A 19993-nucleotide genomic window follows, 5' to 3' on the forward strand; every position below is an offset into this window, starting at 1 on the left:
CTGAGGTCCGGAGACGCTCTGCCATGTAGGAGCCCATTTCTCTGTCCCTTCCCCTGGGACTCCCCGGCACCTACTATGACTGCTACTTCCAGGGCAGAGTCAGGTTGGGACAGTGTCCAGTGTCCACAGCCTCAGCCTGTCTGTCACCTTCTCATTTGTAGACGGAGGCTCCTCTACTGATCCGGCCATATCTAGCAGATATGACGCTCTCTGAAGTTCACGTTGTCATGACCGGAGGCTATGCCACCATTGCAGGCAGCCTGCTGGGTGCCTACATCTCCTTTGGGGTAGGTGGAGTCTTCCTTTGCTTGGCTATACCAAGGGCCTGAAATTACCTTTGAGGGAGCCTCACAAACTCCTGGCCACAGTGGCTATGGGATGTTTCCTCTGGTCAAAGCTCTACCTGCTGAGCTGGGGAGAGAGGCTTCCCCTGAGCAAGGCAGGCCTGCTGGACTGGACCATTTGCTCAAGTTTCTCACATGGCCACTGAGGCAAAGATTCCCAGTGTTCTCTTTACTGAGCACCTACTCTATACCAGGCAATGTGCTGAGCATTTTAACATCCCAATTTTACAGATGAGTAAATTGAGTCTCAGAAAATAAATTAATGTCCAAAGCTAGAATCTGAACCAAGATATACCTGACTACAAAACACACGCTCACTTCTCCACAGTCCTACAGATAGACTGACCCTTCCACACACACACAAACACACTATAAACTCGGGTCCTTTCTCTGCTCCTACATGATTTCTAGGCAGTTTACCCAGAACAAAAATGCCTTTATAGGTCAAATTCCAGTGGGATGAATTGGGTCCTTGAACCATTCATAGTACTACTGCATGGGCAGAGAGGAATTTTTAACTGTGTCTTGACATAGTGCCTGGTACTAATGCTTTCTGAAATTCTTTGTACCTATTTGTGTGTTCACATGCAAAGCTTCAAAGATTTTTCTCATCCTCTTTCTTCTCCTTTTTTAGTTTTTTTGAGGCAGGGTCTCACTGTAGCCCAATCTGACTTGGAATTCACTATGTAGTCTCAGGGTGGCCTCGAACTCACTGTGATTTTCCTACCTCTTTGCCTCTGGAGTGCTGGGATTAAAGGTGTGCAGAACCACATCTAGCCGATTTTGTTCTTCTTAACTTTCAAAGACATACTTGGTTGTGGAAATGAATAAAGTATTTCTTTTTGGTGTCGTTTTGAGACAGTGTCTTGCTATGTAATACAAGCTTGCCTCAAAACCCTCCTGTCTCAGACTCCTGAGTACTGGGAGGAATGTGCATCATGTCCGGATAGTGAATAAATTTTCGGTTTTTTTTTTTTTTTTTTTTTGAGACAGGGTTTCAGGTACCTATGCTGGCCTCAAACTCACTATGTAACCCAGGCTGGCCTTGAATTTCTGATCCTCCAGCCTCTACCTTCTCATTACAGGAATTACAGGCATGTGTTACCATGCCCAGTTTATGTGGTGCTAGGGGATTAAACCCAGGGCTTTGGGAATACTAAGCTTGCACTTTACTAACTGAGCTACATCACTAGTCCATGATTTGTTTTTAAAAAGCTCTTATTCTAAACTGGGTGTAGTAGCATATGCCTCTAATCCCAGACCTTGGGAGATTGAGGCAGGCAGTTTAGGAGTTCAAGGCCAGCCTGGGCTGCATGTGAGACTCTGTCTCACACAAACAAAAAGCAAACCACAAAGCCCTTTCATTCTTACCAGGCCTAGTCAGCTGCTCTGGAGGCTGGGGTGGAGTACCCCTTGAGCCCAGGAGTTCAGGAGATTTATTTATTTATTGAGAGAGAGAGAGAGAGAGAGAGAGAGAGAGAGAGTATGGGAGCACCAGGGACTCCTGTCACTGCAAATGAACTCCAGATGCATGAGCTGCTTTGAGCATCTAGTTTTAAGCAGATACTGGGGAATCAAACCAAGGACATCAGGCTTTGCAAGCAAGTGACTTTAACCACTGAACCATCTCTCCAGTCCTTGTTCATCCTTTTTGAGATGGGGTCTGTTATTCATAGAGCTCAAAAACTAGGCTATATTGGTTGGCCAGTGAGACCAAGGTTCCTGCTATCTTTCTCTTCCCAGCACTAAGATTACAAGCACACGCACTATATGAGGGTTCAAGCTCAGGTCCTCATGCTTGCAATGCAAGAATTTTAACTAACTAACTAACTAACTAACTAACTAACTAACTAACTAACTGACTCAGTTAATCTGCTTAGCCCAGACCCTTGTTTTTGTGTTTTTTTAAGCAGTCTTAAAACAAATGGTTCTCAAAGTGTGGTCATAGACCAATGTTATCAGCATCACCCTAAGAGCTTTTTAGAAATGCAGATTCTGGGCTGGAGAGATGGCTTAGCAGTTAAGGTATTTGCCTGTGAAGCCTAAGGACCCAAGACCCATGTAAGCCAGATGCACAAGGTGGTGCATGCATGTGGAATTTGTTTGCAGTGGCTGAAGGCCCTGGCATGCCCATTCTCTCTGTCACTATCTGCCTTTTTCTCTTTCTCTCTCTCAAATAAATAAATATTTTAAAAAATAATGCAGATTATTGGGCACACTGCAGAGAGGAGATAGGAGGAACACAGTGGGTGGGCTCAGCATACCATATTTTAACAAGCCTTTCAGGTGATTCTGATGTTAGATCTATGGTAAAACCCACTGACTTAAAATAAGCCATTCTAGAGCCTTCTTTGTAAAGGAAGTCATTTAAGTATCCATACTTAAACTCACACATACTTGCTTTATTTTATTATAGGAGACAAAATAACTCTATCCATAATTTTCTGCAGCTTTTTTCATGTAATATTCTGATCATGACACAAAATCAGAAAATAAAGAAAAAGTTCAATAGAGGGTAAAGATGAAAAATCTTATCTCTGCTTGGTCACCAAAGATGATTCCTGAATTATGATGGCTAGGTGGGCAATATTTTGAGTTTATGATGGTGCAGAAGGGATATGTATTCAGTAGAAGTCATACTTTGAATTTGGGACGTTTATCTTTTCCTGGCTTGCTGGATGCACTATGCAATTCTCTCTGCATGCTGGGCAGTGGTAGAAACCTCAGCCCTCAGTCAGCCATAAAGTCACCATGGGATCCCATTGTGCCATATAGTGTGCTGGATGACTAATTGGGGGTATTCGCTAGTTTAGCTGTGTTAAATCCCTTTTAGGGGCTGGGGAGAATAGCTCAATGGATAAGAGAGCTTGCTGCCTCAGCATGAGGGCCTCTCAGCCAGAGATGCCAAGTTTGACTCCCCAAAGTTGAGTGTGGCCATGAGAGTCGACAGGGGTTGGACCCTGGAGAATCACTGAGATTCACTAAAGAAAAGAAGTTCTGGGTTGATGGAGAAAGAATGTGGTGGTTTGATGTTGTTCCCCCGCCCGCCATAAACTTAGATGTTCTGGACGCTAGGTTCCTCAGCTGATGGAAATTGAAAATTAAAGCCTCCTGGAGGGAGTGTATTGTTGGGGGCAGGCTTATAGGTATTACAGCCATTTTCCCCATGCCAGTGTTTGGCCCTCTCCCCTGTTCCTGTTGCTCACCTTATGTGGGCCAAAGGGTGATGTCTACCCTCTGCTCATGCCATCATTTTCCCCTGCCATCATCAAGTTTCCCCTTAAGCCTGTAAGCCAAAATAAATCTCTTTTTCCCATAAGCAGCTCTTGGTTGGGTGATTTCTACCATCAATATGAACCTGACTGCAACAGTAAAGGGGTACTGAGGAGTGGGATTGCTGCTAGATACCTGACTGTGTGGCTTTGGCCTTTTGGAGCTGATTTTCAAGAGGAATGGCCTAAGAGATGCCTTGCAGTGCTGTAAGTACAGCTTGATAGACTATTCTGGTCAGAGTTGAAAGACCTGAATGCAGTAAAACTATGGACTGTGAGGTTTGGCTTATAAGGGTGAGAAAGAGCCTTGCTTGGACTGGGCTAGCAGTTTGTGTGAGGCTTGCTGTTATGCCCATGTCCTGAGAAGTTGTGCAGGGCTGCTTTATGTAGAAATGAACTGGTGTGAGCAGAGGGATATGGCACAGGAAAAAAAAAAAAACCACATCTTTGGGTTAACTTTTGCCCATTCAGCTGCAATTGAGATATCATAGCCTTTGAGATTGGGCCAGCTGACTTGCACTGGGACAACAGGAAGAATGTAGACTCTTTTGAAGGGAACTGAGTGCTCAAGGAGTGTCCTGTTCTTCAAAGTCTGCTTTATTCCCACCCTGAATTAATAAATTGGCACTCTAACTGGTATTGTAGAATATAAGAAGTGCAAGAAAGAGAGGATTATTGAGTTGGCAACATGGTCTTATGTTTTGGAAATGGTCATGGGCAGTGTGAAGCAGGTTTGCTGGATGCCTGCATGGAGACTCCATGGGGCCATGAGGATGAACTGTGGATTGCAGTGGAAACCCAGTGGAGATGCTGGGACCACAAAATGGCTACTAAGGAGAGCTGCAGACCCTGATGATGTTTTGCAGGACTGTGAGAAGCCTAGCTGGAGGGGTGGAATTGGAACTCTGGAGACATGTTGCTGGTTAGGATGGTCAGACTTGGAGATTTGTCACTGACTAGAGTTGTTGGACTTGAAGCTACAGAGTTTGATGTTTGCCCTGGTTGTTTTAAATCTTGTATTGGTTGAATATTTCTTTGCTATGCCCAATGCCATCTTTTGCAGTGTGAATGCTTATTCTGTGCCATTATGGGTTTTGGGGGATTTTTTGGTATTATGGCTCAGTTAAAAGACCTTGTATTACAGGGATGTTTGAATATCATTAGGATGGATAAAAAAATTATAGGGACTCTTAAAGTCATACTGAATGCATTCACGTATGGATATCAGTTTATGAGGGTCAGGAGCAGAATGTGGTGGTTGGATTCAGGTGTCCCCCATAAACTTAAATGTTCTGGATGGCAACTGGAATTTAAAGCCTCCTGGAGGCAGTGTATTGTTGGGGGCAGGCTTATGGGTGTTGTAGCCAGATTCCCCTTGCCAGTGTTTGGCACACTTTGCTGTTTGGTTGCCCACCTTATGTTGGCCAGCGGGTGATGTCCACCCTCTGTCTGTGGCCCCTGCCATCATGGAGCTTCCCCTCTCCTGTAAGCCAAAATAAACCTCTTCTTCCCACAAGCGGCTCTTGGTTGGATGATTTCTACCAGCAATGCGAACCTGACTGCAACAGAGAGATTCCTTCTCAAGGAAGGAAACATGCAGGTTAGTGGTAAGAGGAAAAACACACGTGCACGAGGCTTGAGCATCTGCATATACACATGCACATATCACTCATTACACACATCACCCATGCTGCATCACACACAGTTCAGTTTACACACATGCATAACACACAGGCATGTGCACATGCAAAAATGGGAAAAAAATAACTTTTTTTAGTTTTTCAAGGTGGGGTTTCACTCTGGCCCAGGATGACCTGAAATTCACTATGTAGTCTCAGGGTGACCTCAAACTCATGGCGATTCTCCTATCTCTGCCTCCTGAGTGCTAGGATTAAAGGCATGTGCCACCATGCCCAGCTTGAAAAATACATTTTTGACTATAACACCATTTTCACTTTATAGTGTATTTATCAGGCTGCAGCACCATCATAAATCAAAAAGCACTTATTTAAAAATTATTGAGCTGGACATGGTAGGATGACATGCCTTTAATCCCAGAACTCTCTTTCTTAGTTGTGAATCCAGGCTTAGCCCCCAGCATTCTGTCCTTTAGCTGACAGGGCCTGGGAACTGCTCTGCCTATAGCTATACAATGTTCCCAGGTCCTCAGGGCCAGCCAGGCGGCCATGGGACTCCGGTGTGACTCCGGTGTGGAAGCCTCTGCAAACAGCCCTAGATAGGGGAGAGCAAAGAAAGCATCTGTGTTATTATCTTTCTCACTGCTGCGATAAAGGACCTGACAAATGCAATTAAAAAAGAAGGGTTTGAAAGGGAAGAGAAAGGAAGGGAGGAGGGTACTTAATAGGTTGATATTGTATATATGTAAGTACAATGATTGAGATGGGGAGGTAATATGATGGAGAATGGAATTTCAAAGGGGAAAGTGTTGGGGGGGGAGGGAGGGAATTACCATGGGATATTTTTTATAATCTTGGAAAATGTTAATAAAAATTAAAAAATTTAAAAAAAGAAGGGTTTGTGTTGGCGCACAGCTCCTGGGGATGCAGTTCATCCTGGTGAGGCAGGCCTGGTGGCGGGAGCAGAAGGCAGCTGGTCACTGTGCGTCCCCATTCAGGAAGCAGAGATGAGAGCTGACATTCTGCTCTTCTTGCTATGCCATCCAGGACCCCAGCCCATGGAATGGTGGGTTCCTTCTACATTTAGTGTGGGTCCTGTCACCTCAGATAACAAAATCTACAAAATCCCTCATACCAGAGATTGTCTCTCAGGAGATTCTAAATCCAATCAAGTTGATAATCCCGAGTAACAATCCCAGCACCTCACAGATGTTCCTCTCTCCCGGCTAGCTAGGACTGTCCACTGGCTCAAGAAAAGCTCTCTTCTGCCCCCACCTGGCCCTCAGCTGCCACTGTCCCGCCTGGGCTTGTTCCCAACCTGGGACCTATGCTTTCTTCCCCATGAAGTCACTCACAGGCAGCTTCTCCCAGGACCTCATTCCAGGAAGGAACCTCTTCTGTTCCCCTTCGTACTTCCAGATTTCCCTTGTGGGGCTGCATAGCAAATTCAGGGCCTCATGTGTGTTAGGCAAGTGTTCTATATTGAGCTATATTTCTAGCTCTCAGATTTTTAAGGCCTAGAAATTCTCTTTGTGGCTCAATTTCTGAGTCCCTTTGGCCACATCCTCCTACTGCTGCTGACTGGAAAGTTCTAGACCCTACCTATCCAACACAGTAGACAGTAGCTACACATGACTATTGAGCACTTGAAATGCGGCCAGTCTGAAGTGAGATGTGCTGTGAGAGTTTTCACAGAAAAATAAATAAAGTGGTTTAAAAAATATTTTATTCATTTTTATTTATTTATTTGAGAGTGACAGACAGAGAAAGAGGCAGAGAGAGAGAGAGAATGGGTGCCCCAGGGCCTCCAGCCACTGCAAACAAACTCCAGACGTGTGCGCCCCCTTGTGCATCTGGCTAACATGGGTCCTGGGGAATCGGGCCTCGAACCGGGGCCCTTAGACTTCACAGGCAAGCACTTAACCACTAAGCCATCTCTTCAGTCCCCCCCCTTTTTGAGGTAGGATCTCTCTCTAGCCCAGGCTGACCTGGAATTTACTATGCAATCACAGGCTGGCTTCAAACTCACAGTGAGCCTCCTACCTCTGTCTTCTGAGTTCTGGGGTTAAAGGTGTGCATCACCACACCCAGTGAAATCAAGATATTTGATTACACGAGTGGAGAGAAAAATATTTGTGGATATTGGGCTAATTAAAACATTAAATGCCAGTTTCGGGGTTGAGGTTATATCTCAGTTGGCAAAAGGCATACCTACTGTGGTGGTTTGATTCAAGTGTCCCCCATAAAGTTATGTATTCAGAGTGCTAGTCTCCCCAGCTGCTAGCAATTGGAAATTAAAGCCTCCTGGAGGGAGTGTATTGTTGGGGGTGGGCTTATGGGTATTACAGCCATTTTACCCATGCTAGTGTTTGGCCCTCTCCCCTGTTCCTGTTGCCCACCTTGTGTGGGCCATGGGGTGATGTCCACCCTCTGCTCATGCCATCATTTTCCCCTGCCATCATCAAGTTTCCCCTTGAGCCTGTAAGCCAAAATAAACCTCTTTTTCCCATAAGCAAATCTTGGTTGGGTGATTTCTACCAGCAATATGAACCTGACTGCAATAGTAAAGAGGTACCGAGGAGTGGGATTGCTGCTAGACACCTGAGTTTGTGGCTTTGGCCTTTTGGAGCTGATTTTCAAGAGGAATGGGGAAGGATTTGAAACCTTGGCCTAAGAGATGCCTTGCAGTGCTGTAAGTACAGCTTGGTGGACTATTCTGGCCAGAGTTGAAAGACCTGAATGCAGTAAGAACTATGGACTATGAGGTTTGGCTTATGAGGGTGAGAAAGAGATTTGCTTGGACTGGGCTGGAAGCAGTTAGTGTGAGAGGCTTGCGGTTATGCCCATGTCCTGAGAAGCTGTACAGAGTTGCCTTGTGTAGGAATGGACTGATGTGAGCAGAGGGTTATGGCACAGAAAGAAATGTTTAGGCCAAAACTGCTACCTGTTCAGCTGCAATCGAGAGATTACAACCTTTGAGTTTGGGCCAGCTGACCTGCACTGGGGCAACAGGAAGAATGTAGACTCTTTTGAAGGGGCCTAAGTGCTCAAGGAGTGTCCTGTTCTTCAAAGTATACTTTATTCCCCCTGGATTAACAACTTGTTACCCTATCTGGTATTGCAGAGTATAGGAAATGCAGGAAAGAGAGGGTCATTGAGTTTGCAATACATTCTTGGGTTTTGGAAATGGCCATGTGCAGTGTGAAGCAGGTTTGCTGGTCGCCTGCATGGAGACCCCATAGGGCCATGAGGAGGTACCTTGGATTGCAGTGGAGACCCAGTAGAGATACTGGGACCACAGGATGCCTGCTAAGGAAAGCTGCTGGCCCCGATGAAGTTTTCTAGGACTGTAAGTAGTCTAGCTGGAGGGGCGAAATTGGAACTCCAGAGGCTTGTTTGTTGCTGATTAGAATTATTGGACTAGGAGATTTATCACTGACTAGAGTTGTTGGACTTGAAGCTACAGAGTTTGATGTTTGCCCTGGTTGTTTTAAATCTTGTATTGGTTGAATATTTCTTTGCTATGCCCAATGCCATCTTTTGCAGTGTGAATGCTTATTCTGTGCCATTATGGGTTTTGGGGGATATTTTGGTATTATGGCTCAGTTACAAGACCTTGTATTACAGGGATGTTTGAACATCGTTAGGATGGATAAAAAACTATAGGGACTCTTAAAGTCATACTGAATGCATTCATGTATGGATATCAGTTTATAAGGGTCAGGGGTGGAATATGGTGGTTTGATTCAGGTGTCCCCCATAAACTTATGTATTTGAGTGTTAGTCTCCCCAGCTGATAGCATTGGAAATTAAAGCCTCCTGGAGGCAGTGTACTGTTGGGGGCAGGCTTATGGGTATTATGGTCAGTTTCCCCATGCCAGTGTTTGGCACATTCTCCTGTTGCTATTGTCCACCTCGTGTTGGCCAGAGGGTGATGTCTACTCTCTGCTCATGTCATCATTTTCCCTACCATCATGAAGCTTCCCCCTCGAGCCTGTAAACCAAAATAATCCTCTTTTTCCCAGAAGCTGCTCTTGATTGGGTGATTTTCTACCAGTAATGTGAACCTGACTACAACACCTACTATTCAGGAAGCACTAATTAGATCCTCAACACCTCATAAAACCAGGGATGGTGGTGCACACCTGATAACCTTAACATTTAAGAGGTGGAGGCAGGAGGATCAGAAGTTCAAGGTTATCCTTGTTATATTAAGTTGGAGGCTAGCTTGGGCTACATGAGACCTTGTCTCAAAAAAAATAGTTCCACCTCTTTCTTTTTCTTTCTGCAGTGTTGGGGATCAAACCTAAGGTACCTCTTTATGCTAAGCAAGTGCTCTATGTCTATTAAACTCTGTTTTTTGGATTGGTTGTTTGTTTTGTTTTGCTTGAGACATCTCCCTAAGTTATCCAAGTTGGTCTTGGACATGTATTCCTCCTGTCACAACCCACCTCTCCCAAGTAGTTGGGATGACAAGCCTACACCACCAGGTCTGGCTGGTGAGAGCTCTTGTGCTCTCTTTCTCTTTCTGCGTGGGTTACCTGTGGGACAAGAGAGGGCCTGGTATGGAAGGCAGTCCTGACCAGATCCTTGTGGGACAGTTGGAGGAGGGGTGTCCAGGCTACCTTGCTGTGCAGAACTCAACCTTTCCATGAAAATGAGGAAATAGACAGGATGGCATTTGAGGTTTTGGCCACACTGCCCACTCAAGGGACAGTGTCTAGGAATGTGTTTCCCTGCTAATAAACTTACAAACTGTATGTCAATTACTTTCCAATAGTGCCACCAGCTGGGAACCAAGCTTTCAACACATGTGCCTTTTTAAAGGACATTTCATATTCAAACTGTATCAGTTACCTTCTTGTTGCTGAGACAAAATAACCTGACCAGAAGCAGCTTTTGGAAGGAAAGGGGTTTAATTCAGCTTACAGTTCCAGAGGACAGAGACAATTGTGGTGGGGAAAGCATGGCGAGAGCAGGAAGCCACCATCACATCAACACGTCAACAGGGAGAAAGTAGATGGAGATAACAGTGCAGGATCAGATAGCTTTCTCCTTTTTTTTTTTTTTTTCTCATGGTAGGGTCTCGCTTTAACCCAGGCTGACCTGGAATTCACTATGTAGTCTCAGGGTGGCCTTGAACTCACAGCAATCCTCCTACCTCTGCCTCCCGAGTGCTGGGATTAAAGGTGTGTGTCACCATGCCCGGCTGCTTTCTCCTTCTTTAAAAAAATTTTTTTAAAACATATTTATTTATTTATGAGAGAGAGAGAGACTGAGAATGGGCATGCCAGGGCCTCTAGCCACTGAAAATGAACTCCAGATATATGTGCCACCATGTGCATCTGGCTTATATGGATTCTGGGAAGTTGAGCCTGGTCCTGAGGCTTTGCAGGCAAGTGCCTTAACCACTAAGCAATCTCTCCAGCCCCTTAATTTTTTAAAAATTTATTTGAAAGAGAGAGGAAGGGACAGAAAAAGAGACAGATAGAAAGAGAATGGGCACATCAGGGCCTCCAGCCACTGCAAATGTACTCCAGATGCATGTTCCCCCTTGTGCATCTGCTTTACATGGGTCCTGGGGAGTTGAACCTGGATCCTTTGGCTTTGTAGCCAAATGCCTTAAGTGCTAAGCTTTCTACTTTTTTATACAGTCTAGGAACCTAGCTCATAGGATGGTACAGTCCAGTTAGTGTGGGTTCTTCCATCTCAATTAATCTAGTCTAGAAATTCTTCACAGACATGATCACAGATTTGCTTCCATGGTGATTCTAAATCCTGTCAAGTTGACAATCAGAGATCAACCATCACACAAAACATAAGTGGCTTATGCTTCTGGCTGAAAAGAAACAACTGGGATTTAGAAGATGAAAATATTGCTCATCCTTCACAGCCTGAGCAGCCCGAGGCCTGGCTCCTCCTCACTCAGCCCTTCCCTGAGATGATGACAAAGCACTCCTTGGGTGACCATTGTCATCTGTTTTTATTGTTTTCAAAAAAATTATTCATTTGAGAGGGATAGAGAAAGAAAAAGAGGCAGACAGAGAGAGAGGGAGAAACACAGAGAGAGAGAGAAAGAATAGGCATGCCGGGTCCTCTAGACACTGCATTCACCACCTTGTACATCTGGCTTATGTGGATCCTGGGGAACTAAACCTGGGTCCTTCGGTTTCGCAGGCAAGAGCCTTAACCATAAAGTCATTTCTCCAGCTCTCACCTGCTTTATTAGTCTGAGCACATTAAGTTCTCTCCTTTTCTTTATTTCAAACTCAATAACTACTATTGCCTTATTACAAAGTTTATGGAGAAAAGGTCTGTTTTACTTTTATGTTTATAAAAATGATATAGCTAGGCATGGTGGCACAGGCCTTTAATTCCAGCACTTGGGAGGCAGAGGTAGCAGGATTACCTTGAGTTCAAGGCTATCCTGAGACTACATAGTGATTCCAGGTCAGCTGCTAGCCCAGAACTCATGAGAATAAAGACCACTGAGCACAAATTATGGCCAAATTGAAGCAAGCTTTTAAATTGCGCACAGTAGAGCTGGTCCAGCAGCTGCCTCCCTAAGGTGGGGTGTAGAGAGCAGCCCCAAGTCAGCTTCTCAGGCTCCTTTTATAGGGTGAAACCATAGAACTCACAGGGTAGGGGTTTCTCAGAGGCAAGCGTGATGACAGGCAGGCCAGCCGTTACAGTTAGACTACTTCCCGGAAAGGAACGTGATGAATACACAATCCTGGGAACAGTAACCAGGGAACAATTTGTGGCTCCAGCTCAGACATAGAATGTTAACTTAGTCATTATATCAAAATGGCTCTTGCTGTTAAAATGGAGTCAGGTTGGGTCTTCGCAGCCTGGGATAGAGAGAAATCCTACCTTGGGGGGAAAAAAAACCCCTAAAAATGATATAGAGGGCTGGAGAGATGGCTCAGTGGTTAAGGTGTTTGCCTGTGAAACCGAACAACCCAAGTTTGATTCCCCAGTACCCATGTAAAGCCAGATACACAAAGTGGGTGCATGCTTCTGGAGTGCCTTTGCAGGGGCTGGAGGCCCTGGTAAGCCCATTCTCTCTCTCTTTTCTGGGGTGTGGTGGCACACACCTTTAGTCCCATCATTCAGGGAGTCTGAGGGAGGAGGTTTGATATGAGTTTAAGGCTAACCTGAGATTACATAGAGAATTCCAGGTCAGCCTGGGCTAGAGCAAGATTCTGCCTCAAAGAAAAAAAGTTATAAAATTATGGACATTTTGAAAAATACCAAAAAGTCAAAAGAAAAACAACAAAACTATCCCAGACCTTGTTCATTAGGCACAGCCAGTGTTATTTCCAAGTATTCCTTTTCTTTTTTTTTAATTTTTTTTTTAATTTTTATTTATTTATTTATTTGAGAGCGACAGACAGAGAGAAAGACAGGTAGAGGGAGAGAGAAAGAATGGGCGCACCAGGGCTTCCGGCCTCTGCAAACGAACTCCAGACGCGTGCGCCCCCTTGTGCATCTGGCTAACGTGGGACCTGGGGAACCGAGCCTCGAACCGGGGTCCTTAGGCTTCACAGGCAAGGGCTTAACCGCTAAGCCATCTCTCCAGCCCTTTTTTTTGTTTCTTGAGGTAGGGTTTCATGGTGATTCTCCTACCTCTGCCTCCCAAGTGCTGGGATTAAAGGAGTATGCCACCATTCCCAGCTTGAGTATTTCTTTTAAAAATATTTTTAAATTATTTATTTGCAAGGACAGAGAGAGAGAGAGAGAGAGAGAGAGAGAGAATGGAGAAAATGGGTACACCAGGGTATCTCACCCCAGCAAAAGGAACTCCAGATACATGTGCCACTTTGTGCATCTGACTTTTCATGGGTTCTGGGGAAATCAAATCCAAGCCATCAGGCTTTCTAAAGAAGCACCTTTACCCACTGAGCCATCTCTCCACAGCGTATTTCTTTCTTGTCTTCCTTTAATTCAGTTCTGGTGTCTGTTTTCCTTCATAGTTTCGGTTAGGTTCTCTATGCAGTTTTGTGGACAGTTTCCTTTGTTATTGTTGGGCGTAGGGGAAGGGAAGGCAGACTTCCTGAAGAAGTTTCCTAGCCCTGGAGTGAGTATGGCAGGCTGCCTTGAAGTGGTGAGCTACCTGTCGCAGAAAACATTTAAAGCAAGATGGAATACAGGAATGGTATTCCTGTGCTGGTTCAGAAGCTACATGGAGGTCAGATGAGCTACCTTTGCAACTGGGGATCTTTGTCCAAAGCCCTCCCAGAATCCTTGGCCAAGGGAGTGAGTGGTCAATGAGCACAGCCTGGGAAGGAAGGACTTTGAAGTTGAAGCCAAAGGCCATATTGGGTTTAATTCCCCTTCTTTATTTGGGCAAGTCACAGTTAATCCTTTAAGCGTCAGTTTCCTTATATGTAAACAGGGACAACATACTTGCCTGTCTACCTTGCACAAGTATTGGGAGGGATTATGAGGTTCTGTACATACAGCCCATGACCCTCTACATAAAAGACATTAACACCATGGCCCCACGCACTTCTATTCCTGTCCCTGTCCCCTATAACGCCCCTGTCGTTCTTACAGATCGATGCTGCCTCCCTAATTGCTGCCTCCGTGATGGCCGCCCCTTGTGCACTGGCCCTCTCCAAGCTTGTCTACCCAGAGGTGGAGGAGTCCAAGTTCAGAAATAAGGAAGGGGTGCAACTGACCTATGGGTGAGCTGAGTGCGGCAGGAGACCCGCAGAGAGGGCAGTGGTGCGGGGGCAGGAGCAGAGACCCCAGGATTTGCGTCCTGTTCTTGCTGCTGCTGTCTTCGGCTGTGGCCAGGCCCTCTTCTCTTCTGTCACTGCCTGAGTGTGGTGTCGTATGCAAACGTGCCGACGCTTACACCTAGTGGCCTGTGATCCCAGTACTTGGGAGACTGAGGTAGGAGGATGGAGTGTTCAAAACCAGACTGGGCTACAATAATGAGACTTGTCTCAAAAAGCCAAAACACAAAACACAATAGCACACACACACACACACACGCACGCACAAAACACAGTGACTCCAGTGTCCACATCTTGATTTCCTATCTCTGACAAGCAGGAAACAAAGGATGGTCAAGGCATAGGAGTGTGGCCCTACTCTTGGGGGTGTGGCCTGGTGTGGTTTGGTGTGGAAGAAAGAAAAAGAACAGGGTATGAAGGCACACACGCCTTTAATCCAAGAACTGGGGAAGCAGAGGTAGGAGGAGCACTGTGAGTTTGAGGCCACCCAGAGACTAATAGTGGATTCCAGGTCAGTCTAGGCTAAAGTGAGATCCTACCTTGGGAAAAAAAAAAAAAAAAAAAAAAAAATCCCTGACACTTTCTCTCTTTATCTGAGTCTGACCACCAGGTGGCAGCCTCACACTGATATAGGGAGTGCCAGCCTCAATAAGCCTTTGTTACATAGTCTGTCCACAGTCTCTCTATCTTGGGCTGACCTGGAACTTGCTCTGTAGTCTCAGGTTGGTCTCAAACTCACAGCAATCCTCCTACCTCTGCTTCCCGAGTTCTGGGATTAAAAAGAGTTCACCACTACGCCCAGTTTGTCATAGTCTTAATTACCACCATTAACATCAAATCCTTTAAAAAGTGTTGACACGACGCTGCACGTGGTGGAAAGTCATCCTTGACTACACAATGAGCTTGAAAACAGACTGGGCTGCATGAGATCATGTCTCTATCCTCACATCCCCCCAGACATTGAAAAGCTACCACTTTGGGTCAGTGAACTTGGGGTCACAATGAGTAATCCCAACCTCAAATCTCAGACTTCTTGAGACTATGGAGCAAACTGAGTTGTGAACCATGAGATGAGTATAATTTTGCATCTTACATTTTTTGTTTGTTTGTTTGCGACTAGATCTCATATAGCCCAGGCTGGTTTCAAACTCTGTATGTAGCTGAGGTTGACCTTGAATTATTATTACTCACCTGTCTCCACCTTCTGAGTGCTGGGACCCAGGTTTTATGTGGTGCTGGAGACTGAACCTCGGGTTTTTGAATGTTAGGCAACTCTACCAACTGCACCACATCCCCATCTCTCACTTTACATTTCCTGGTAAATATGAAGCTGGCTGTGGTGGTGCATGCCTTTAATCCCAGCACTTGGGAGGCAGAGGTAGAAGGATCACTGTGAGTTCAAGGCCAGCCTGGGATTACAGAGTGAATTCCAGGCCAGCCTGGCCTAGAGTGAGACTCTGGAAAAACTAAACAAACAAACAGACAAACAGAGAAACAGAGAGATGATCTTAAAACATCTTATTTAATTTAATCTATCAAAACATTTTCATTTCATCATATAACCAACAAAAAGAATAAGACAACACTTTCTCTGAAATCCTCAAAATCTGGGTGCATTTGTAACACAACTCAGTTTGGACCAGCTGCCTTTCAGGTGGCTCCCTCCTTGCATGGTACAGTCGAAACTTCAGTCTTTTCCCAGTGCTTTGAATAGACTAGCTCCTTTCCCTCTGTGTCTCTTTTAGGAAAAAGGGATCCCTGATTGTGAAGCACTTTGTCACACACCCCTCTTTGAACCTGCTGTGAGGGCACCCTTTTTTGCTTTTTTGGGGGTCAGGCCAGTAACAACATTGTTGATCCCTATGACAGAGATGCTCAGAACCTTGTGGAAGCAGCCAGCACCGGGGCCGCCATCTCAGTGAAGGTCGTTGCCAACATTGCTGCCAACCTGATTGCCTTCCTGGCCGTGCTGGCCTTCATCAATGCTGCGCTCTCCTGGCTGGGGGACATGGTGGACATCCAGGGCCTCAGCTTCCAGGTGGGACTCTTGTGGACAGGGTGTGGACATAGACACTGCCGAGCCCTCTCTTAGTCACTTCTTTTGCCCTTGTGTCCTCAGCTCATCTGCTCCTATGTCCTGAGGCCGGTGGCCTTCTTGATGGGCGTGGCCTGGGAGGACTGTCCTGTGGTGGCGGAATTGTTGGGGATCAAGATGTTTCTGAATGAGTTTGTGGCCTATCAGGAGCTCTCTCAGTACAAGCAGCGCCGCCTGGCAGGCGCTGAGGAGTGGCTTGGTGACAAGAAGCAGTGGATCTCTGTGAGTCTCCTGGTCTTCTCCAAAGCAGGGGGATGACATGGTTGCACTGAGCACCCCTGGCTAGTTCGTAGCTCCCTGGGCCTAGCTGAGACTCACTGAAGTGGTGCTTAAGCACTTATACCCTATTGTCCTGACAGGCAAGGCAGCTTTAGGCCTGTGTAACGGGGTTGGGTGGGAGAGATTACAGTGTAGCGATGGGAAGAATGGAGGAAAGCATTCCTTGTTTAACCACCTAATGTGTGCTTGGTGTTTCCCATACATTATAGCCCTGCCAGGCACTTGTTTGCAGATGAGAAAATGAAACCTAAAGAGGCTATCTGTGACTTGCTCAAGCTGATGACAGGTGGGACAAGCCAGGAAGCCAGGCTGCTTGGGATCATAGTGCCTTACTCTGTGTCGCCCTCCACTCTCAGCCCAAAGGCACTTGCGGCAGGTTCTGGACCTGCAAGCGTTTATATTGTCAGGAGCCATGAGACTGCAGTGGAGAAGGGGCTATTCTCCAAGTGCCCTGGCACAGCTTAGGAGGGCCAGGGTGAGAGGACTGAACCAGCCCGAATCATGCCCCGAAAGCCTGATCATTTGGGCTGAGGATGTGACTCAGTTGGTAGAATGCTTGCCTCGCATGCATGAAGCCTTGGGCTCAATCGCCAGCACCACATACACTGGTGGCGCACACTCCCTTCATCTCAGCTGGGGTACGGGAGACCCTATCCCAAAAATAGGCGAGTTGTGGGATAGGTGAGAGAGAGGGGCTGAAAGAGAGAAGTGGTAAAATATACGCTGATTTAGGTCACAGAGGGTGGCAGGACTTCAAGGCCAAGGCTGCTTAGACCTTGGGTGAGATTGAGGCCAGGGAGCCTGGGTGTTTCTGTCCTACCTAAGAATGCTCCTCCTTCTCATCTGTATTTTCAGGTCAGAGCAGAAACCCTCACGACATTTGCCCTCTGCGGATTTGCCAACTTCAGTTCCATTGGCATCATGTTGGGGGGCCTGAGTGAGTCCTGGGAGATCTGCTGATACAGGGGTCGGGAGGATTTGTCAGGGACTCTGCCATCCATCTGTCTTGAGGCAAGCCCTAGACAAATGGCCAGGAGAGCAGGAGTCACCTTTCCAGTTCTCTCCTCAGGAAGCTGTAGGGCCTAGACTTACCTCAGTCCCAGAGTTGGAAAGGGGTGATGGAAAGGGGGGTTGAAAGTAAAAGAAAGACACTCCCACCCTGTCTTTGTTTTGCTCCCCCACTTCCTTCCCACGTGAGTTCTGCAGCTCACCTCTGTCTCCCCACATCCCCTTGACAGACATCAGTGGGGAGGAAGGCTCTGTACCTTCCTCTCTGCTCTGCAAGCACATGCAGGCGCCTTCCCAGAGTGGTATCAGCCAGTTTAAAGAATGGAACAAGGTCTTGGGAGTGTGAAGTGATGGCTCTAGTCACTGCCTAGGAAGTGTCTGAGCCTGGATTTAATCCCCAGTTTGCCAGACTCCAAACCCCCTTCCTAGCCAGGCATGCTTGTGCATACCTGTAATCCCAGAACTCAGGAAGTAGAGGAAGAAAGATCAGAAATTCAAGGTCATTCTCAGCTGTATATTGAGTTCAAGGCCAGCCTGGGCTACATGAGAACCACCGTCCTCCCACCCCTCACCACCCAAAGCCAGCCAAAAAATAACAAACTTCCTTTCTTCTAAATGCCACCGTGTGTCACTGTGGATGCATGGAAGGGGTACATGACTTAGAACTTTGAGCCAAACAGGGGACAACGAAAGATCATAGGCCTTGTCTGCCTTCCAGTCACCAAGAGAAGAGGCCAGTGTCAGAGCTGCCGGAGGTGGGCAGAGAGGTAGGAGGCTTGGACCTGAGCTCTCTTGTCTTCCTGCAGCCTCCATGGCCCCCCAGCGGAAGAGTGATTTCTCCCAGATTGTTCTCCGGGCTCTGTTCACAGGGGCCTGCGTGTCCCTGGTAAACGCCTGTGTGGCCGGTGAGTACCCGTCCCCAAAGGCTCGGAACCCACAGCCTGATTTTTTTTAGCTGCTCCAAAGCAGGAGCGCCCTGGGCTTGGCCACCAACTACTTGCTTCCTCAGGAATCCTCTATGTGCCCCGAGGGGCCGAGGTGGACTGTGTGTCCCTGCTGAACCACACCCTGAGCGGCAGCAGCTTTGAGGTGTACCAGTGCTGCCGCCGCGTCTTCCAGAGGTGAGGGCCTGGGCTGTGGGGGGCTCAGTGCGTCCATCCCAGAATGGGGGTGTACCTGAGTGCCTTTGGTACTAGGTGCAGGGTAGGCCATGCAGCTGTAGCCACTGTGGCCAAGTAATGATGATGTCGTGAAGGCTGGAGAACTAAAGCTGAAAAGGAAAGGCGGAGTGACTTTCCCAGGCGCGCAGTACCACTAGTGACCAGCAGAGGGCGCGGACTTCCCACTGCACTGCTTGCTTTCTTTTCAGCACCAGCCAGTTCAGCCCAGAGGCGCTAGACATCTGCTGTCAGTTCTACAATCACACAGTCTGCTCGTAGCAAGAACCGAACATCTTCCCTGCCTCGGGGCTATGCTTCCTTCTTCTGGCCCCTCCTCCAGGCAACCGCGGGACTTACACCTGCCTCAGCCCAGCCATTGGGTAAGGGTGACGGAGTGAGAGGGGACACTGGTAAATGGAGATTGCTCCCACACCTAGCCCCTCTACTGGCCCATGCCCTGCCTTCCCAGGGTCCTTTCCGCCCCCTCTCTGTCTGCAGCCGGCAGCACTCTGCCCCTCTCCGGTCCCCTGTCCTCGGGTGTGCCTTCCCCTCTGCTGTGGCATATCGCACCCACAAACTCCTCTAGTCCCTTGTCCCTCGGTTCAAAGCACTCCGCGCCCAGAAGCGGTCCCTGAACACTCCGGGTTCTGCTTTCCTCAGAGTGCTGCCCAAACTTGTTTCCCAGTACAAGAGGGGTTCAGGATGGCCTATGATCTTCTAGGTTTGGAAAACACTGGACTAAATAAAATCAGACAGGGTTGGGAGTATTTGGTTTTTTGCTGTTATTTTATTTTTGCTGGTGTGTGTGTGTGTGTGTGTGTGTGTGTGTGTGTGTGATGTGCGCTTGTAGCGCCCCAATACCCTCACCTGTGGTGGGTTCATTCGCTTGCAGAGGCCAGACTAGAAAGTTAGGTGATGCTACAATCGCTCCTCGGCCTAATCTTGCTTGGAGCTGAGTCTCTTTTTGCTGGCTCCGGAGCTTAGGGAGAGAGGAAGAGGCAGATAGAGAGAAAGAGAGAATGGGCGTGCCAGGGCCTCCAGCCATTGCAAACGAACTCCAGATGCATGAATCCCCCTGTGCATTTGGCTTACATGGGTCCTGGGGAATCGAACTGGGGTCCTTAGCCTTCACACGTATGCGCCTTAACTGCTAAGCCATTTCCTCAGCCCTTAAAAATATTTTTTATTGTATTTATTTGTGAGGGAGGAAGAAGGCTGCAAGTAAGTACTGGTTAGAGGAAGTGCTGGTGCTGGTACCAGATGCCCATGCTAAACTACATCCTAGGCAGCAGCTTCTAGGCTGCCATGTAATCCTGGAGCTTGAGACGTAGAGGCAGGAGGATCAGGAGTTCAAGGTCATCCTTGGTAATAGAATGAGTTGGCAGGCTGCACTACATTTCATCTTGTCTCAAAAAACCCAAACCTGGGCTGGAGAGATGGCTTTGCAGTTAAGC

General features: G+C 47.1%; 1 protein-coding gene across 2 annotated transcripts in view; it reads left to right on the plus strand.

Annotated features, from left to right (window-relative positions):
• Slc28a1 (solute carrier family 28 member 1) overlaps positions 1-19306 on the plus strand; it is a 66504-nt gene extending 47198 nt beyond the window's left edge. The window contains exons 12-19 of one of the 2 annotated variants that reach the window (XM_045145478.1): positions 162-287; positions 13813-13943; positions 15867-16035; positions 16117-16314; positions 17227-17308; positions 18186-18284; positions 18389-18500; positions 18749-19306. In XM_045145478.1, the coding sequence (XP_045001413.1) occupies positions 162-287; positions 13813-13943; positions 15867-16035; positions 16117-16314; positions 17227-17308; positions 18186-18284; positions 18389-18500; positions 18749-18818 (987 nt within the window). In that variant the 3' untranslated portion in view covers positions 18819-19306. The remainder of the gene's footprint in view (positions 1-161; positions 288-13812; positions 13944-15866; positions 16036-16116; positions 16315-17226; positions 17309-18185; positions 18285-18388; positions 18501-18748) is intronic. The other variant, XM_045145479.1, reaches the window with a different exon arrangement.
• The last annotated feature ends 687 nt before the right edge of the window (positions 19307-19993 follow it).

This window comes from Jaculus jaculus, chromosome 3, assembly GCF_020740685.1.
Source record: "Jaculus jaculus isolate mJacJac1 chromosome 3, mJacJac1.mat.Y.cur, whole genome shotgun sequence".
Classification (NCBI taxonomy): domain Eukaryota; kingdom Metazoa; phylum Chordata; class Mammalia; order Rodentia; family Dipodidae; genus Jaculus; species Jaculus jaculus.